This window comes from Physella acuta, unplaced genomic scaffold, assembly GCF_028476545.2.
Source record: "Physella acuta isolate Inbredline_101_S28 unplaced genomic scaffold, ASM2847654v3 ptg000883l, whole genome shotgun sequence".
Taxonomy (NCBI): domain Eukaryota; kingdom Metazoa; phylum Mollusca; class Gastropoda; family Physidae; genus Physella; species Physella acuta.
The window spans coordinates 866,194-887,497 of NW_026732400.1; the positions used below are offsets into that span (position 1 = coordinate 866,194).

The window sequence follows — 21,304 nt, forward strand, 5'->3', positions numbered from 1 at the left end:
TAGGCATATGCCATATTTAAATAAATATGCGTACATCAGCCAACAGGAAAATAAAAAGTTTTTTTTATCCACTTTCTGTGGGAAATATTGTGGGAAAAGATATCAGTCATACCTTTGTTTACAATTTAGTTCAAAGTTCAAAAACGTTTTTAAAAACCGGAATATAATGTAATGTTTGCCTACGTGCCATTTACTTGTAGCAACATAATAATATCTACATAACACGATCCACTGTGTTTTATGTAAATTATCTGGGGAAAAGTGCGCTGGGCATCCGACAAAGATAAAAACTCAAAGACAAATGCTTGCTTTATATCTTTTGAAATAAATATAATTTTTTTATTGAAATTTTAAACTAAAAGCCTTTTCATTGTCCAACCCTTTCTTGCGAGACCTCGCATAGCTCCGTACCGCCTGAAAGAAACCTAGTTGTTGGCTAGGCCTACCCTCGCCCGGTTTTCGGCTGTGCGTGTCGAGTGGTCGCGCCAGCTAGCGGGGCTTATAAAACTAGATTGAGAGGGGAGATTACTCTCCATTCAGAGGTCGCGACGTAGCAACAAGTGGATATTGTATTATCTGGCCTACGCTATTTCTTCACGTTAGTAGTGTGTTCATTGGTGACTTAGACCTAGAATCTAGATTCTAGGTGTGTTTTAAAACGTGACAGAGAACAGAACTGGAAACATCAAAAATTTATTTTAGATTTATTAATTATTCTAGACTAGACAGCAGTTGAATTTTAGTTGAGTTAGATCTAGATCTAGATTCTAGATTTAGAATTTAGACTCAAGTAGTTGAATCATGAGAATTAATCAACGCGGACTTAGATTTTAGATTATTGGCATAGAAGTTTAGAAGTGGATGATAGATCAGATCCAGATTTTCTATATCTAGTTCGTGTGCTGGATTAATTGACTGTTGATTTTTTTTCATTATACTTGAAACTTCAAGTAAAAAAACGATTAGCCGATAAAACAATCGATCGAACGCTGCTGTTGAATACTCTTTTTCCGACCTGAAGGCAAGGATTAACTACCCTTGTTATAATAGTAAATGTATAACCTTGAGCAGGAGAGTGCATATTTCATGGAAATTATGAGTGGATTCAATTGTTCCGAGTGCTTAAACGTAAGGAAACTGATGGCTCGGTTACCTAGGATACGGAAAAGCTCAGAAAGAAATTTAACTTATTCAAAGGTGTGTAAACTGTAAACAATCTGACACAAAAGACCATAATTTGGTGTCAACACATTTTATTTTAATTATTTATTATTAGGCCTAATATATTTATCGTATTTATGCCATATAGTCATACATAGGCCTAGATCTATCTATATCCTAATCAATCATTAGAAACTTTCTTTTTAGAGACAATTAAATTAAGTTTTACTTATAACTATCTCTCTCTATCTCTCTCTGCTTCATTTTAATAGGGTTTTATTTTATAATGAACTATTCTTTGTTTGAAAGATCTGGAATGATCTAATTTTGATCTTTATGAAACCTCAGAGGCGTAGCTAGGGGGGGGGGGGGCATATGTCGCTAGGCCTCTGTGAAACCTGCACGATTTGTATAAGGCCTGTGTGACCTGGCTGTATAAAGCCTCTGTGATATGTATAAAAACATCTCATCTGTATGAGAGTATAGTTTTATGTGGTCTGTGTTACCTGTATGTATGAGGTCTGTGTGGTTTCTAGAAAACCTGTGTTATTTGTATGAAACCTGTGTATAATGTTCATCACACTTAAACACTGTAGTTAGTTTTCAACATGTTACAGTTACCTGGCCCTTTCATTAATCATTATCAGCAATTTTAATATACCTAAGATTTGTATACACACACACATATATATATTGTGTATATATATATATATATATATATATATATATATATATATATATATATATATATATATATATATATATATATATATATATATATATATAGACTGCCTAGTCACTACAGCCTATTTAGTTTTGAACTCTAAAATCCTAGATTTGTTGCATGCCCTGCTTTTCTTCACTTCATGTCTGTACGCCTAAGTCTCCTCACTGTCACAGTTTAAGGACAGCCTGTGATGTTGGTTTTAAAAGCCCTCAAAGAACATTTTTTAAGTCTCTGTGTGCTGAGATTATAGCCAGCAGAGCTGCTAACAAACCTTTGACAGCCCCAAACAATTACTCTTAAGCTTTGCTAATCCACCAGCTTAAATCAAGGTGAAAAAGCTTTTACCTGTCACCATTGATTTGTCAAAGGCTTTTCTTTCTTCACCAATTATGTTAATGTATTTCAAGTTTGTTCAGTTGATAACATTAATATATAATAGGCATATATATAGATATATAAAATGCCTACACATTTATATATACAGACTATATACAAACATATGTTATGTAAAATACAAATACATAAAATAAATAATTAATTATACTGTATATAAATAAATTTAAAGAAACAAAACTAAAAATAAATCCCATATTAACAAAACTTATCAATTTCATAATCACACAGCCATAAACATCCCACACTGCTATCAGTATCAGCCAACTTATCTTCATCTCTATTTATATACTAGTCTTTTTTTTTTCAAGGCCCTGCCTTTATGCATCAGCATGCTTATATTTCTTACTGCTTAGCTAATGCTAAATTTTTCTCTTTCTTTACAGCAAAGCTCATGGCGTAAAATTCGTAGTTTCATCCTGTGGTCTCCATTCATTCAAGTTTTCAAAAAACACAGGTACCCATGGATCCAGTTAGCTGGGCATCAAGGTATGTTAGGTTGTTGTATGAACTAAGTCTAGAACTCAGGTTTAAGTCTTTCATAGGATATCAACTTTGATCAAATATTGAAAGTTGTATAAAGGTGAAAAAAGTAAAAGTTAAGTACCCTTTCAAACCTTACAGTCCAAGTGGCAGCTAGAGTTCGTTGTTTCAGTGACCTCGATATATGAAGGGATAGTGTTGTCAGTACTTTCTATGGCCCCTTTCCTAACATGAGTCAGGTACCCATCAGAGCTGGGTGGAATCAGGGACCTCCTACAAACTCGAATGTTTATGAAAGTGAACTGCTTCTTCAATTTTTGAACATTAAACAGCAGTTCTAAGCCTTTTTCTAGAAGTTTAACTCTAGTAAAAATTCTTCTAATCTTCTTAAGTGTACCATGCATGTAAATATTGTAGTATGGGAGTAATGAGATGAGCCTTACCATGTGAGAAACTTGGAATTATATTGAGGGAATGGGTTTTATGGTAGTGAGGGGGTTAATATCTATGGAGATTCATATCTTCCAGCACAGCTAACCAAGCAGAACCATTGTTTAGATCTGTGCCATGTTTTGATAACTATTGTCTTAAAGCATAGAATACAAATTTTAATTAAACCCTAGAATAGGGCTTACACGTACTTATGTTTATCAAAGCATAGAATTGTTGTATCTCTCAGAAATGCTGTACACGTTTGTTTAAGAAAGTGTTTCATTGTTCAGGAAACTTCCATGCTGGGGAGGCAGGTTCAGTGTTGAAGAAGTTAGACCCCAGGGAACAAGTCTGCTTTCAGAAACTGATGCTAGACACACTCAGAGATTGTGTACCAGAGTACAGAGGCCCAGAAGAGAAAAATGGAGAAAGTATCCTTTTTAACAAAACAAAATAAGCTTGTTTTTGTGTACATATATTTTCACCATTTTGCTTGGTATTTAGAGCTACCTTAATCTTTTAATTTAAAAAGTAAAAAACGCTTATTCAATGCTTTCAAATTGATAGATCAAAAGATTTTTTAACTGTCAGTTATTTAAAACTTATACCTAATTAATATCTTTTATTATGTCTTTTATTATTATTATTTCGAGTTCTAATAGTTGATGTAAGGACCTTTCCCACTTTTTGTTATTTGAACCACCTTAAACTAAGCATATCTTATCTATTTATAAGGGAAGAGCCTTTAATCTATACTTAAGATACATTTTAAAAATTGTTTTGTTTGTTGTACAGTTATTATTTTATTATCACCCAAAGTGGGTTATTTAAAAATTAATCTGCCCCAAATAGCTCGGTTTATCAATGTGCTGCGGTAAGGTGTATTCACCTGATTAACTGACCTAATTTTAAACTGACCATTAGGGTTAATTTTTTTACTAAATTTCCTGTCAGAGATCTGAAAGCTTCTCTATTTTTGAACTGGCCGTTTCCCTCTTACTTCTTAATAAATCCGAGCAGTCTGAAACATAAAATGAATGATCCCTTAACCACTGAACTAGCATACATTCAGCTGCAAGACTTGTTGTGTTCATTCAACCACCCCTGTGTCATGGATGTTAAAATGGGGGTCCGGACATATTTGGAAGATGAGCTACAAAAAGCCAGAAAGTCTCCATCTTTGAGAAAGGTAAGCTCTTTCTCTTCACTTAGCATCCCTCTTATTACAGGTAATTTCTCTGGTAAACTACAATTATACATCAGAGTAATATAATATTCAGCTGACCTTTGAACTATGGTTGTTCACGTGTGTCATTGAGAAATGGCAGACACTAGTACAGCAGACACTAGTATGATAGACAGACACTGATTTGACAGACAGATAATGATATGGCCAAAACAAGAATGACAGTTACCATTATAACAGACAAACTAGTAAGGCAGTCACTATTGTGACAGACAAAAGTATGGCCGAAACTAGTTTTACAGACACTACTATGACAATGATTAGTATTTCAAGTCTAAGACCACAAATGCTTCATAACAACAAGCCATGTAGCTATCCCATTGTCTGTGGTTTGATTCCCTGGAATGTTAGCTATTCCTTTGTCTATACATTGATGGTGTAGGAATGCCAGTTATTTAGGCTTGACATCCCAGCACAATAGGCTTACAGGGAATCATCTGGTCTGCTGTCTTCTGGGTTTCCTTTGTGTCTACACTCACCTGGACTCTTTTTAAATACCTGGTTGTGATCTCAGGTACATTTTAAAAAGGGAGAGTGTATCAGGTTTAAGCCACAAGGGCAGTTAAAAATACGCAGCCAAATACTTCACACAGAGCTATTTATTTGAAATATTTTGCAATAAGCTCATGACATAAATTTTAAATTTTTCCTCTTATTATAATTACTTTTTTACAACCAAATGTATATAGTGCTGCATTTCTGTAATGAACTTACACTATACCTTTTTGGATCTCAACCAAACCAGCATCCTCAATAGTGTTCTCAATGTGCTTTGTGTACTTCATGTGTGTTCTAAAAATGGGGTAAGCCACTAATACTGTTCTTACTTGTACAGGACATGTACCAAAAGATGATTGAGATTGACACAACAGCCCCCACCACAGAGGAACATGAACAAAAAGCTGTGACCAAGCCCCGCTACATGCAGTGGAGAGATGAAATGAGTTCTTCTGTTGAGCTTGGTTTTCGTGTAGAGGGCATCAAGGTACAGAACTCTCAACTTTCAACTCTTAAATCTCATGGGATAGTGTCTTATAATTCAGTAAAATCTATTTCTGTTCTTTGTTCTAACCCCTTTGTGGCCCCTGGGCTGCAGTCACACCTTTCTGCCAGACTCGGTTCTGAGCAGATCTCTTTGCATGGGTCCACATAAGCCGGTAGCTATTGCCTCTTCTTTTACTGTTCTTCTATGGAATTTCCTTGGGCGGCCCATTTTCCTCCTCCTCTGGGGATTCAGTCTAAAGCTTTCCTTGCTATATTATCCTTTTCCCCTCTCAGGTTATGCCCAACCTATCCCCATATTGGTTTTTGTTTTGCCACAGGTCTTTATTTGTAAAAACCTATAGTAAATTTCAAATTAACTGTTAAATAGTTGTTTTATTCATTTATTTTATTTTGGCATTTAGTCATTTATTTTATTTTGGCAAAAACTTCATTGTTTACGCAAATTAAAATATTTTTTCAGAAAAGTGATGGGAATTCCAGTAAAGATTTTAAAAAAACCAAAACAAGAGAAAACATTGTTGATATAATTAAATCCTTTGTTGGAGATAATGAAACTATTGTGGTAAGTATCAGAAAATTTCCTCCTTTAGTAAATTTAGTTACCACTTAATTTATCAGAAAGCAAAAGAAGTTCTTATTATGAAATTGTCTTTGGATGACCTACATTGCTTATAGTGTCTTAAATATACTTGGTTGTTAATATTTGTTTTCTAGAGTTTTGAAGTTATTAAAAAAGTGTTTATGCACATTTCTAATGTCGTGTTATTATAATGTATGTGTATATCATTGTTTTGTATGGTATTTTTGCAGGAAAAATACTTACAAAGGTTAAAATATGTTATGCATACTCAAGAAACATCTGAATTTTTCTCTTCACATGAGGTAAACTTCCTTTTTAAAAAGCACTTTTAATTAAAATATTTTTTATTCTTACTTTTTACATTTAAAAAAATCATTCCATACATGCATGTTATTTATAATTTTTTTTAAGTGGAATTAAAAACTTGAACTTTACAGGTCATAGGCAGCTCCTTGTTATTTGTTCATGATATGGATGATAATGTTGGTGTTTGGATGATTGACTTTGGTAAAACAGAACCCTTGCCTGAAGGTGTGAAGATCAATCACAGAGACAACTGGGTGGAAGGGAACCACGAGGACGGCTACCTGTTCGGACTTGATAACCTGGTTTCTATTTTTGATGAAGTCCACAAGGGCCTTAAATCAAGTGCTGTATAATTGTGTGTTAGTTTATTGAGAATGATATTTGCAGGCTGGATGTTTTATTTTTAAGTATGCCTGTAAACAGGCAATGTATAAATGTAATTTGGGGTTGATGCTTGCATATGGTGTGTCAGATTATTGTATCATTGGATTTAAAATGTTTCAAAATTTCTGTAATAGTTAAAATAGTTTGCTATAAAGAAAAGCCTGTAATATAACCTTGTATTTGTATAATTCATCAATTTGGTTACAAAAATAATTGAATTTAGGCATTATTTATGTCAAAATTCATTAATATAAGGGAAGTAATGTACTCCAATTTTCCTTTTCAGTCAGCAAAATAAATTTAACAAGAAATTTGTTCTAAAGTAATCCAAAAAAAATTCTTTACACATCCTGTTTATTAAATATTTATGATCTCTTTTGATTATATAATTTTTAAATCCATGAATTGTTTAATATGAATTATTTATTCTATTAATAAAATTCACATAATGTATTTAAGGCTTTGTAGGAGTTGACCATACTATTGTTTAAGTTAATAAATAAGTTCAATATAATATTGTTATGGCTATGATGAAGTTTTAGTAAGAATTCAAGGCTCAAATCTTAAGTTGTGCTCAGGTTGTGAGAAGTATTATGTTTACTGTAGTTGCTTATTTGTGCAACGGTGAAATCTTTTAGGTTCTTTCTAAAAAATACTAGTTAAAACAGTATTACAATCTCAAAAAAATAAATACAATAAATAAATTGTTTACCTTGGGTTTTTTGTGACCAAAAGAAATGTTAATTTGTTACATTACATTTTTAACAAATATTTAGATCTCATTTTCTTATTATAAAAGAAAATTTCCTGGAATTATTACTTTCCAAGTAGTGGCATTGGCCCAGAAAACTTTCACAGGGGTCATAAATGTGCAGTAGTATTATAAAAACTTGTTTTTGTAGTCATTGGCTAGATTTTCTCATCCACACAAAAATGGCTACAAACTAGGCTTAACAAGATCATGCTGAATATAATTTATAGGATTACCAAAAAGGCATATGAAGTGTTGGCTTCATATGATTAGCTTGATTTAACAATAGCCAGTAAAAGTTAATCTTTCAAAAATGAAATGTCTGGTTGGTCTATATGTAAATAGAAATGTAGTCATATAATAAAAAAACTATTTTCAAGTTCTCTGCATTTGTCTAATGATTGTGATCCTTTCAGCCATCTGGGCCAATGCCATTATGTTCTTTTACAAACACTTACAAATTAATTTTTAAAAGCTTTTTAGGAACTTCTTTTTCTCTTTCATAACAATCACCAAATTTCCCATTTAAAGTTCATACATTTCATATGTTGTGAAATATGTATTTATATGTATAACATGCATGTATAATACGTATAAAAATGAGTATTTGGTTCTGTACATATGTAAAGTTGTGTAAAGTATAGCTCATTTTTTTTACTGTGATCTGATGTGTGCCACCTCATGTTTAACTTTTGGTGGCACATGATTAGCTGTCACTTTCTATAGCTGTTTACGATTTTTCTAAACTTAGTAGAGAAATAAAATTTGCCCGTTTTAAAATGAGTTTAAATCTCACTGATATGTGTCCAAGAATATTAAAAATGTTTAAAAGTAAATATTGTACAAAGCAAATGGCTGTATAACTATATTTTTTAGAAAGGCTATTATTATATAAATATATGCATATATAATTTATATATTTTCTATCAAGTGTCTTCTCTACATGTATGAGCTGAGAAAATAATTATTTTCTGAGATTTCTTGTGTTCTTGTTTAAAACAATTGCTTTAAGTCTGGGCTTGTAAATGTTTGAAAAACATCAGTATTTTCTTTTTAAATTTGTAAACAAAAATATCTGATGCTTTGTGAATTTTTTTTGTATTTTAAAATTTAAAATGCAGAAAAATATTTAGTATTTGCTAACCAGTCTTAATAGTAAAGTAATATTCTTTTAAGATTATTTAAATACTTTAAATTTTGACACATTTTTCTAAACCTTAGTGTACCAGTTGTCTTTTTGAAATCAAAGTTTTCTAACAACTTCTTAATATATCAAAAGTATCACATTTTAAAGATGTGCAATTGAAATAAACAATTGAAAAATATAATCTTGTTGTAACCAATTTCTTTAAATTGAAAAGCGTATCTGTGAAAAGTGCATGGCTGTGGATAAGATTACTGAAGAAACTATTTTTTTTAAACTATATTCTGTAATATTAGAAATAAAATGACAATTAAAAAACAACAAAGACCACATTAAAATATTTTGTATTTTATTTTGAATAAGGAAAAATTTGAACAACAGTCAAATAGTGTAGATAAAAATAATGAAAATCTGATCATATGCAAAAATAGCAACCATGACGACATCACAACAAGAGAAAGAGATGAAGACAAAAATACATTCACACCAAAAGTTGTATATTCAGTGAAGACCAAAGAAAAACATGCATTAGTGCACACGTATGGAGAGGAGGGGAGTTGTGGAGAAAAACTGACAGAAACAGGAGAGGGAAGGGAGGGGGGACCAAACCATATTACATTAAATATCTCACATCTAAACCTCACATAAGAATCTATACATCTGTTTTGGTGTTGTCCTTTCATTTTAATTTATATTGTCTAATAAATAAGATAAAATTCAGTATAATTCCTAGCCGAACTACTGTCAGTAAAATTTTAACAGCATAAAAAATTATCACTTTAAAAAAAAAGCACATTTGTTGCAAAAGCTACTTAAGTCAATGAAAAACAGTACACTGTTGGTTGCTGCTCAAAAGAAAAAACAAATCAAGAACACAAATTCAACTATAAAATTTTTAAAGAAAACAAATTTGTTCTTTAATTAAACAAATAATAAATATCTAATTCCTTAGCAAAAAAAAAATATTTTTTATACCTCTAGATGTATCACAGTTTTAGAAAGTAAACGCTAAACTGACATGAACTCTGCCATCGTTAATAATAGAGAATGGTTTTGGGAATGCAAACAAAGTTTTGGTGTTGAATCATTCAGCATACTCAGTAAATACAGCCACATTGACAACTCAACACAATAGTTACTCCTTTTAAAAAGTAAAAAAAACAACTAGACCCTGAATACATTGAAATGAAATAAATTTTAAACTAGAAAATGATTTTCAAATAAATGAACTGACTAGGGGCTGTAAGTCTGACCCCAAACATTCTTAGGAGTCATTCATTAATGACCTCACACAAATAGAAAGGGATGTTAAGGGGTCAGCACTAGTATGGAAATGTGTAAAATGGGAAGGGTGTGCTAAGGAAAAGTGACAGCATCAAAATGTCTTGTGTGTACTAACCTAATTCAACTAGCAAAATTTTATGTTCTCTCTGGCAATTTTACTGTTAAAACAACATAAATGTGCCGGTAGTATTTGATATCATTTAGTATAGGGTGGAGGTATATAAACCAGACAACTCATTAATGGAGAAATAAAGTAAAAAACCTAAACTTGTATGAAATCATTTATGAATGGCTCCTCAATGCAATCATCCAAGAATTAAAAAATATTTCCTTCAACCAAGTTTGCGCGTAAGTAACACCTCTTCTAAAAAATTCAACAAATTAAAATGTAATAAAACAGCTTGTAACAAAATTGTATATAACTATTCAGATCAAAGTTTTAACAATTAGGGGGTAGTTTTCAATGATTAAACACCATTCATTTTTTTTATACAACTAGAAAAAACTATCGGAACAGTCAAGACTATTTTAAAGCACAGTAATAAAATGATAGAAATTTAAAGCTCTACTTGCAAGGAATCTTTCCCTGCTAATTATACCATATAAAAAAGTACAAATGACTCTTACCTATAAGTAAAACAAAATGGCAACTGTGGTACATGCTATGTTCCTTATAACAGGATTAGCAAAGAAAGCCACATTATAATATGACTACCAGCCTTATTTACAAAGTGAATGTCTCCGCTGAACTAAACATAGTAGAAGATGATCCTGATCCAACCAGGACATTTGTACAAATTAGAATAAGACATTCTTGGTGAAATCAGCAGAAGCCTGACTGTTAGGGTTATCTAGATGCTCAGCACCAAAGGACAACAGATGGAGAAGATCCTACCTACTTGACAAAGCCTAGTTAATCTGTTCACCGCTAACAACCTTAAGCCAGTGGCTCTTACACCAGGCTAGACAACTGCCTGGTCACTCTACACTAAAGCAGACAACTGTTAGGCCAATGAGAAATTTGGGCTAAAAAAAAAAACATTTGAGTTGACACAGATTAACAAGGCTCTATAAAAAGAATGTCCATTTACAGGAAAACAAAACATCAATAAATGCAATGAGAAAGTAAGAAACAACTTTAGTTAAGCTTAAAATAAGATATGTTGTACTTATTTTAGTATTTCTGAATCACTAAACACTCAAGTTTTCATGGTTGTTAGTATTAGTATGAAAAACAGGATCAATCTATTTTAAGAATACAAATTTTAAGCCAAGTTAGACAAGCCTTGAGGAAAACATGAAAAGCAATGATGAACATTATTTATTTTGTTTAAATCAGAAGACCAGGTGTGTTGGTAACTAAGAAAAACAAGTTTGCTAAGCGGCAGTCCCTGCTTGAGCTGCTCTCATGTTGACACATCATTCATTCACAAAGACAAAAAACTGCTGGATGACAAGTGTTGAGCCATTGTTATTTGTAAGGAAACTCAAAGATTCTTATCAACATGAAAACAATGAAAGAAGAGAATTACTAGGCTGGACATTAAAACTCAAGCAGTGATCCAACTGGAACAATCAAGTGCAGGTACAGTTAATGCAATTTTAAATAGAACTTGATATCAAAGCTCGGGAATGTTGTCAATCAATTCTTTTTTTTTTACACAAAATTTCTTTTAAAATATTGTTCTTTTAACTAGAAATAAAGACTTCAGAAGGGACTGCCAAGAAAATTCTACAGATTTTTTTTTTAATTGACAAGTTCCTGTAAGTAATTTCTCTTTGGTGCTGGAATAAACAAAGGTAAACAAAACTGCAAAAATGACATCATGGGATCAAATGGCAAAGTCAGCAGGCCCCAACATTCTTTTAAAAAAAAAAGATGGCCAATAATTGTTTAAAAATGTATGCCTACACAGTAAAATAAAGACATCTGACAAGCAAGGTAGTTACACATGTTGTGCTACCAAACCAATACTTCATTAAGATCTAGATCTCAAATTTCTAAGGTTCAATTTTTTTTTTATTTATTTCTAAATAGTATGGTGAAAGGTATTATTTTGGAAGCACAACATATAAAAGCAATGATATCAATTTAATTTTTAAAAGTATCAATAGTTCTATATATATATATATATATATATATATATATATATATATATATATATATATATATATTGAAAGTTAAATATAGAATTAAGTATAAGAATAAAAATTTTAGTTTTTTAACACCGACTCATGACAACTCAAAATCTTTTTTCTTCATGTATACACATCTGTAGTGCATTTTCAATTTACTTGCCTTAAATATTATGTTAAAATTTAGTTATCCTATTATGGCCATATATTTTATTATCTTAACACTTGTAAAAGATTACTTTTTTTTTATAAAAACAAAACAACACATAAATACAATTTAGGGAGATTAATAATATGATGAAAAGAGATAAAGGGGGTGAGTATAGGGAGCATCCCTGGTTAATTTCAAACAAAAGTATGAAATGAGTAAGCAAAGACCTACATTCCTACACTGTGACATTTACAAATGTTTTACTAGACTTTAGTAGTATGCTGAAATATTAACAAATGTTAGCTTTATACAAATACAACTTCTTTCAATGCTATGAGCCTTTAATAGATTTCTTTTGCCTAAAAACTGCAAGTCTCATGTTTGTACAACCTGTGGTATATCACTATGTACAGGTAGCTTTGTGTCTTTTTCCAGTTATAAAGGAAACATCTCGGGTGGATACTTAACTTTACACACATGGTACAAGTTGGTTTTTGATAAGAAAATAAACACATGCAAAAACAACAACAAAAATAAAAGACTGATTGCCAAGCAACTACTACAGAAGGATTTTTTAAATGAAATAAAGTGGATAGAACTGTGAAAGACTTCAGTCTCTTTTTAGTTATTGAATGAGAAATAACAGTGATGGAAAGTAGACAGTTAGCTCCTATCAAGAAAGAGAAATATTTAGATTATAAAAATATGAGCATTTTAAATTGCATCAATACTGAATTTAGTAAAAGATAAGGGATAAGTAATCTCTAATTTATCTAGAAAATATCTGTAACAATAACAGGTATCACACAATAATAATTTTGTTTTTTAAACTAGTATGCTATTTTATCTGAAAATAATTTGAAGTAAATTCAAATTTTGTTTTCATTCATTATTATAATGTTATACAATTTTCTTTTAAAAAGTTTTAACAGATCAAATAAATTAAAAATTAAGTGTTGTAAATCAAAATAAAATGGCACTGTAGTACATTTAAAAAAAACTTGTTAATTTTTCATATTGCTGAAAACTGCTGATTACTGCATTACTTCATGTTTTTAAATATTTGCAACAAATGTACAGGTAATTTCATATACAAAGTAAGATTCACCACAGCACTGTGGACTACACTTAATGTGAACATAATTTTAGATATGTTAGTATACCAATTAGAGTTTTTCAATTCTCTATTTAGTTTTTAGTTACTAAATCCAGACACGAGTTTATAATTTATGAGTCTATAAATCTCAACAATAAATATACCACATAAATAAAAGATGTAATCATAGAAGGTACTGTTTCAACCCCAACTAACGGCTCTGTTAATTAATTTATAAATTACACTGGTTGAGTTTGTTTTTAAACAATGAAATCTCTCCATCAATAAATTAGAAAAACTATGAGCTGTTAATTCTATTCTAGTTGTAACAGACTTCTTTAAAAATAATAATTATGCAATAATATTTTACTAAGATGGAAAAATAAAACCAATAAAGAAATGTATTAGTGTAACAGTGTCATGGCAAGAAGAAGATACATCCTTTGTTTAAAATTTGATATGACAGAAAGGGAAACATTATGCTCCATATTTAAAAATGGGAAGTGGGAAAAAGTGTAAAAAATAGACAACATCAATAAAGTAAAAATTAAATCAAAATAATAATTCACAGAAAATAGGATATCGCTGCTATATTATTGATATATAGGTGGACAGGAAACCTAAAGATCAAGAAAGATTAAAATAGCGTGATTACTGAATCTGACTTTGTATGACTGGAGTAAAAGCTAGACTATAGCCAGTATACTAGCATAAGAATTGTCTAGCGTGACATAATAGAGAAATTTTATTGTTTTATAAAACATTTAAAGTATAAAAATAACCCACATTTAGACAAAAGTTAATTATTGAAAAATGACCATAAATGAAAAGCAAATATCCCTTCAGAGTTCCTTTGACTCAAAAAGATTTTATCTTTATCAGCAAGAAGATTTTTTTTTAAAACTAGCATATAGGCCTACTGGTTTTTCTAAAAAAGACATCTTTGCCATTTAAAACTTAATGACTAATTTAATGATAGATGTATTCTTAGCTTTAGAAAATCAAACAAACTCTTGCAGTGTAAGATAGTAAAACAAATATAAAAGACTAACTGAGAAAAACCAAATATTTTGGTTTTAATTTCAGAGGACTGATACAGAAATGTCATTGTGTAAATGATTGGCACCTTTTAAAAAACATACAAAATATTTTAAAATGTTTAACTTTTAGAAAGTGGACAAAAAAATTTAAGTATAGTTAAAATCGTACAGACAGAAAAAATGTAGCTATGTTTGTTAAAAAAATAAATAAACTTTCAACTTTTAAACATAATTTTTTAGCCTCTTTTCTTAAAGTTATCAATTATTTTCTGGTGGTAACTTCTTCAAATAGAAAGTAAAGTAATATTTTATAACCATACTTTCTTAACATGTTTAGGCCTACAAAGCATTCTTTTGCATATCTGTAGTTGTTGCAAAAATATATTTTTTTTTTAAATATATGAAATAAAGAAAACAGAGTTAGATTTGCTTAACTATGACAGATGGACTGGCTGTTAAAATTTAGAGAACTGCATATGGATACATTGTCCTTAAATGATGGGTTTCTTATGTACACATGCACGCTGATTATTTGGCAAAAGAAAAGAGCTCAGATGGAACTTTTGCTTTTAAACATATGAAAGTTAATGAGACTGGACATGACCTTAGACATCAACAACCATTTTCTTGTGAACATCCATATTTCCTACGACCTAAGTGAGAAGAAAAGGAACAAAATTATTTTTTAAACATCTTATATATAAAAATAAATATATATATACATACACGCACACACAAAACCAGACATTTAAATAAAACATCAAATGTATTAATGAATCAATGCCATTTTAAACAAGCACTCCTTCAACTTCACTTACTTTTATTTAACTATATGACTATTACTGCTTTAAATGTTTAGCATATTTTTTGTTATGCTATGTGGAAACTGGAAGTCTTACCAGTAAAGAAATTTTAAACAAATCTATGGAATCCAGAAATAATATTTTTGAAACTTAAAGTTTTTTTTCTTTTCTAGGTGCTAACCTTTAATATTAGACAACAGTTAAAGAGCATTTCTTTTAGCAATTATGGATACAGTACTCAGTGAATTTAGTGGCCAATAGTCCACCAATTTAAATGACGAATAAAAAAATCTCACTTCAATTCAAATTTATCAGGTTAAATAGGTATCAGATGAACATAACATAATTTTCTATTTTAATACTGCCTTCATTGTATGACAGTTTCCTTATAACGACAAAGCACTTTTTACTGATTAAGTTGCTTTCAATCTTTGTTAAAGGAGTTGAAAAGATGCTGAAGCAAAGGTGTGTTTAAAGAATCTATTCAAACAGGTATCTTTCTCTTGGCATAAAGAAAAGCAAACATTTTTAACTGTGACTGGTATAGCATCAACGTATAGATAAATAACTTTAAAAATGTTAAAAGAAATTAACTCACATCACAAAATTCTTCAAATGAGATCTTGCCGTCCCCATCAGTATCTGCATGAATGATAGTTTTATCTACTATCTGCTGTAGTTGTGTATCTCTAAGGTTATTTCCTACCATCATTTTCAAAACTTGAAAAAGTTCTCCATTGGAAATATAACCATCTTTGTCCATATCATAGATTTTAAAAGCAACTGTCACACAGAAATAGGATACATTATTATTGGAAATATATATTAAATAACTGAGTGCTTTCTATAAAAAAAACTGAGGCTAGAAAAATTTGATTTACCAATTACAAAATAAAATAAAGATAATTACTATTTTATTGAAAAGGAAATCCTAATGTCAAATCATTCTAGTAGCTAATGTTCCAGAGCTGACAAAAACTTGATGTAAACCTAATGTGAATTTGGGAACGTTTAGTCTTGAGGACATTTTTCTGACACAAAGCATTTATTTACTTATCTTGTAGAAAAAAAAATCTACCTTATGCATTGTCAAGCCCTGAAATCCACCTTATTTTATATTTTACTACATAAGCTACAAAATAATACTTACACCGCAACTTTGACTCCTTATCACCTTTTACACTAAACTGTGAAATGCCTTCAATAAATTCTGAAAAGGGGAGAGAGAATGAAAATTAAATAAAAAGAATGCTGCAAAATATAAAATTGAAATTATTAAAGAAAAATATGTTCACAATGATACAAAAGGTCTTTATATTAAAAACAATGACATTTTATAACTTAATATTAAACAATGAAAAGTTGATGCTCATTTTAATAACATCACATTACACAATGAACCAATTTTTGACAAAACAATTTTCTTTGTGTGTGAAGCTCAAATTATATTAACATTAATTTACAGTGTAAACATCACTAAAATAAAATATTTACACAATACGGCAACCTCTAAACAGGCAATTACCTTTAAAATCAACTTCACCATTTCCATCAGTGTCAAATATATCTATAACTCGTTGAACAAGGGGATTCTGGTGTAGTTCTGGTAATGACATGAATTCATCAATGCTAAGAGCTCCAGAGTTGTCTAAATCTAACTTCCTGAATCGCTTTCCTAACCTCTTGATTTCATCCATGTCAACTTGAAAAAACAATGTTTACACGCATTTAGTGAACAAATTCTGTGTAAAAATGCATACCTCTTTTAAATTTGTTTCTATACTGAGTATTGTTATAATGATGTAATGCTTTCAAACAAGGTTTTTATTATTTTAATGTTTATTAAGTAGATAACCTTCTAATTTTATATCAGAAATTATGATTTAGAATAACAATATAGTATTAGTATGTACTTACAAGTAGAACATAACTCCATAGGAAGGCTGTTTTCATTCCCCTAAAAATGAACAAAAAGGGATATTGAAAATTTTACTCTAATAATTTTAAAAGCATTGGGGGGAAGGGGGGTAGCTCCTCAAAACTTCCTCGTATATTCTTATATGATAGTAGGAGTTTGGATAGTACTTCAGTAGAATCAGACCTAAGTAAGTGTGAAAAACTGCTTGTTTTTTTTTTTTGAAAAAAACAGAGGTAAAACGTTCTTAGAAAAATAGTTAACACAATTGCCCAAGCCAGTCAACAGTGAATGAATATACAAGTCTAGATCTATCAGATGTTTGAAATTGCTCAAAAGTTCAAAGAAACCTGTGCACAGGATTTAATACTGATATTAGAAATTGTGTCCACTAAATTAAGAAGGTAGTCAAGTTATTGTGTCCACACAGACATACAGAAAAGACTGCATAAATGGGTTTTCCAACTGGGGAAGGTGTAAAATGTCATGATCAGTCAAAATCAATTATAATTGTGTATGAACATTACAATATATCCCCCTATACTCCATATATGATAAAGCAAAAAGTAAATGTTAAAGTTAATCTTGAATTAATCAATAAGAACATAATGTGACAGATACAAAGAACACATTTCATTTTTAATTTTTGTTAGCCTAGCCCTAATCAGCAGCAAAGTACAATGTTTTGAATAATTTAGATAGGCCCCCTAGATGCTTAGTATCTATAATAATAGTTTCGCTGTCTGTCTATCTGACAAGAACGCTCTGTCTGACAAGAACGCTCTGTCTGACAAGAACGCTCTAGAGAAAACACAAGCAATTTAAAAACATGCACAGTAATTCGAAAAACGAAATATGACGTCGACACATTTAGCGTAGAGTAGAACATAATCTCCAACCAGAGAGTGCACACAGTCATATGACGTTATTGATTATCGCGTAAACATTGAAAAAAGCAAATTTTATCTAATCTAAGTAGTTTGCGTGAAGAGTTTCTTTCATAGAATTCTTTGGGTAGGGGCGAAGCCCCACCCCCGTGTAAGAACGTCTGAGCCCACCCCCCCTCCCTAACTCAAAAGAAATTTCTTTATTGATACTCTATAATAAAATTACCGCCTAATTAATGTGTCTAATCTAAAAAGTGGTTTTCTTGCAATGGGACGGTAGACATGTTTTTTTTTTTGGGGGGGGGGGGGGGGGTGTGGAGGGGTGGGAGGGGGGTGGAGGGGTGGGGGGGGGGGGTGTGTGGGGGGGGGGTGGGTTGGTTTCAGTGTTTTTTTCAGACTTTTTCCTCCCCGGAGAGGGGTGGGGGTACTTGAAATTTTCGGGGGCGGGGGTAGAATTTTCTGGGAGGGGGCGGACACTGGAAAAAGTATATAATTATATTTCGTTGAATGGGACGGTAGACATGTTTTTTTTTGGGGGGGGGGGGTGCAGGGGTGGGGGGGCGGTGTGTGTGGGGGGTGTGTGTGGGGGGGGTGGGGGGGTGTGGGGGTGGTGTGTGTGGGGGGGGGGGGTGTTGGTTTTAGTTTAGAGAAAAGAGACAGCACTATCAGCCTAGCGCCCGTTGTACCCTTCCTCAACGGGCCATTTTTCTCGTATATAATATTAGTGTCAGTTGTAAGCATTGAAATACAGTTAGGCCCTACAACTCCAATGTTTGTATATTATTAATTATGGAAGTTAATAAATTCAATTAAATTGTAGGCAGGCTGCTATTACTCAATGCTAGAGCTCATTATGATTATCTAATGACATAATGATAATCTAATCTAACGTACTAACAGATAATCAGTTATATCAGAATATCTATATTTTTAATATGCCTAGTTGGCCTAGCTAGTCTGCAGTAGTAAGTTGTGGTGTTTTTTTATATTTTATAAAATTATATGGAGTGTAAAAATGTGTAACACTAACTCAATAACAGTACTGTAACTAGTAAACTAAAAAAATATGTAGATTAGGCCTAGATCTAAGATAAATTTATTTTATTTTATTTGATCAATATGTACATCTAGGCCAAATAGAGAAGAGAGCCAACAAAACAATAGAATGAATGAAGTATTAATAATTAAATTAACTTAGAAACAGAATTACCTACTGGATGAACACAAAGGGGACTGCTAAAACTAAAAATTGTTAAAAACTTAAAAGTAAGTGTAAGAAGTAGTTAATTGCCCAAGCCAGTCAACAGTGAACGGTTACAAGTCTATATCTACAGATCGAACTGTTAATCTATTAGATTCCTTACAAGGGTTATGTCCAGAGGCAGAGAGTGAGCGAGTTGCTGAGTTACAGTTTGGTAGTGGTGGAGTGGTAGACAGTGAGAGACAAGCTAGACAGGAGTGAGATGATCGTCTAACTCAAGTTTTGTATTTAATCATTCCTACTGTTTAGCTAAATGGTATTAGATATATCAAAATGTTAAACTCAACGACATGAAGTTAAATTTATAATCATAACACATAAGGTACAGATAATAAAATAAACAGGTCGAACCATTTTTGATTCAGTCTATCCTGCTGTTGACAATATTCCCCCACTATCGCCAGTCGACTTCCTTTTGCTATGTCATACGGGTCTTTTCATTTCACCAGAAACTAAATTCCGAAACGAAATGCAGGAGTAGGCCTACTGTATAATTTATTTTTGTCAGTAATGTATTGTAAGCATGTTTTTTTTCTCTCCAGGGTCAGTTCAACAATGACCCTGATTACGAATCATGATCTAAGCTACAAACTAAAAGGTCATGCGTACTTATTCCCATTTACCTTGCGTACTATACATTATGTAGGCCTATTGGAGACCATGGCATATAGGGCCTGCTGTGTGCAGTGGCGTCGCTAGGTCGGGTGTCACCAGTGGCGTAGCCAGGATTGTCTCAAGGGGGGCTCCAATTTTTACCCGGGGACAAACTTTCGATTTGCACCCCCCTCAAACTTTCGATTTGCACCCCCCCCCCCCCTCAAACTTTCGATTTGCACCCCCCCCCCCCCTCAAAGTTTTGATTTGCACCCCCCTCATACTTTTATATATATATATATACCGAGGGGTCTATGGGGGGGTTATGACCCCCCTACCCCCCCTGCCTACGCCACTGGGTGTCACCCGGTACAGCACCTCGTGGTGTCACACCCCACCCCCTAAGAAATAAAGCATATATATATATATATATATATATATATATATATATATATATATATATATATATATATATATATATATATATATATATATATGTGTGTGTGTGTGTGTGTGTGTGTGTGTGTGTGTGTGTGTGTGTGTGTGTGTGTGTGTGTGTCGGCCTACAATTTAAATATATGCCACATACGCGTACATGCATGCGTATAAGCCAGGGGTCGGCAACCTTTTGAAGCGGAAGAGCCAAAAGTTACAATTTTCAAAATTTCCCTGGTTTTAAAGAGCCACTAACATTTTTTTCATTTCAAATATTTTATTTTTTATTAAGATTATTAGTATTTGTTCAAGGAGCTGAAGAGCCGCATCTTGATATCAAAAGAGCCGCATGCGGCTCGCGAGCCGCAGGTTGCCGACCCTTGGTATAGTATAGTACAGGGGTCGGCAACCTTTTGAAGCGGAAGAGCCAAAAGTTACAATTTTCAAAATTTCCCTGGTTTTAAAGAGCCACTAACATTTTTTTTATTTCAAATATTTTTTTTTATTAAGATTATTAGTATTTGTTCAAGGAGCTGGAGAGCCGCATCTTAATATCAAAAGAGCCGCATGCGGCTCGCGAGCCGCAGGTTGCCGACCCCTGGTATAAGCTCTAATTACTGCAGACTTATAGAGTAACGATATTTATCTATTGTTTGTTAATAATACAGTTGGATGTAGCAATGTTTTCTATATAGTTAGCACGTTTACGTCATGGTGTAACCCCACCCTCTTAATAGTTCTCGATTCGTACTTAAAAGACTATTTAACTTTAAATAATCATTAATGGAACAGGCAATTTTTCAATTTTTTTTGCCTTGGTGTCACCCCCTTAATCTTAAATGACGTGTCACCCGGTGCGCTAGGCCTCTGGCTGTGTGCATTTTTATATTGTGTTGTGTTGGGTACTAGGCTACAAATGATGTTATTTAACACTGCGTATAGATTGTCTTTAATTGTCTAAATGTTTACTTTTGCAAAATGTATACCATTTAGAATGGCTGCATTTTTTATTATCACTATTTTTAATTCAAAGTAATATTTTGCAAATGTGAAACAAGTTATAATTATTTTCACTCAAAAATAATCAAAA

General features: G+C 32.0%; 2 protein-coding genes across 2 annotated transcripts in view; one reads left to right on the forward strand and one right to left on the reverse strand.

Moving 5' to 3' along the window:
* The window catches only part of LOC131952646 (inositol-trisphosphate 3-kinase B), a 74,675-nt gene extending 64,526 nt beyond the window's left edge, over positions 1-10,149 (forward strand). Inside the window, exons 2-8 of the mRNA XM_059315406.1 lie at positions 2,668-2,770; positions 3,487-3,627; positions 4,258-4,385; positions 5,278-5,427; positions 5,908-6,009; positions 6,258-6,329; positions 6,465-10,149. Coding sequence (XP_059171389.1) covers positions 2,668-2,770; positions 3,487-3,627; positions 4,258-4,385; positions 5,278-5,427; positions 5,908-6,009; positions 6,258-6,329; positions 6,465-6,686 — 918 coding nt within the window. The 3' untranslated portion in view covers positions 6,687-10,149. The remainder of the gene's footprint in view (positions 1-2,667; positions 2,771-3,486; positions 3,628-4,257; positions 4,386-5,277; positions 5,428-5,907; positions 6,010-6,257; positions 6,330-6,464) is intronic.
* A 4,410-nt stretch (positions 10,150-14,559) lies between these two features.
* LOC131952647 (calcineurin subunit B type 1) lies at positions 14,560-19,643 on the reverse strand. Its single transcript, XM_059315407.1, has 6 exons — positions 19,537-19,643; positions 17,040-17,079; positions 16,648-16,824; positions 16,273-16,332; positions 15,721-15,905; positions 14,560-14,972 (listed from the first exon to the last, which is right to left on the reverse strand). Exons 1-6 carry the CDS (start codon positions 19,537-19,539, stop codon positions 14,925-14,927), a joined length of 513 nt encoding a protein of 170 aa, XP_059171390.1. The 5' UTR covers positions 19,540-19,643; the 3' UTR covers positions 14,560-14,924.
* Between the last annotated feature and the right edge of the window lie 1,661 nt (positions 19,644-21,304).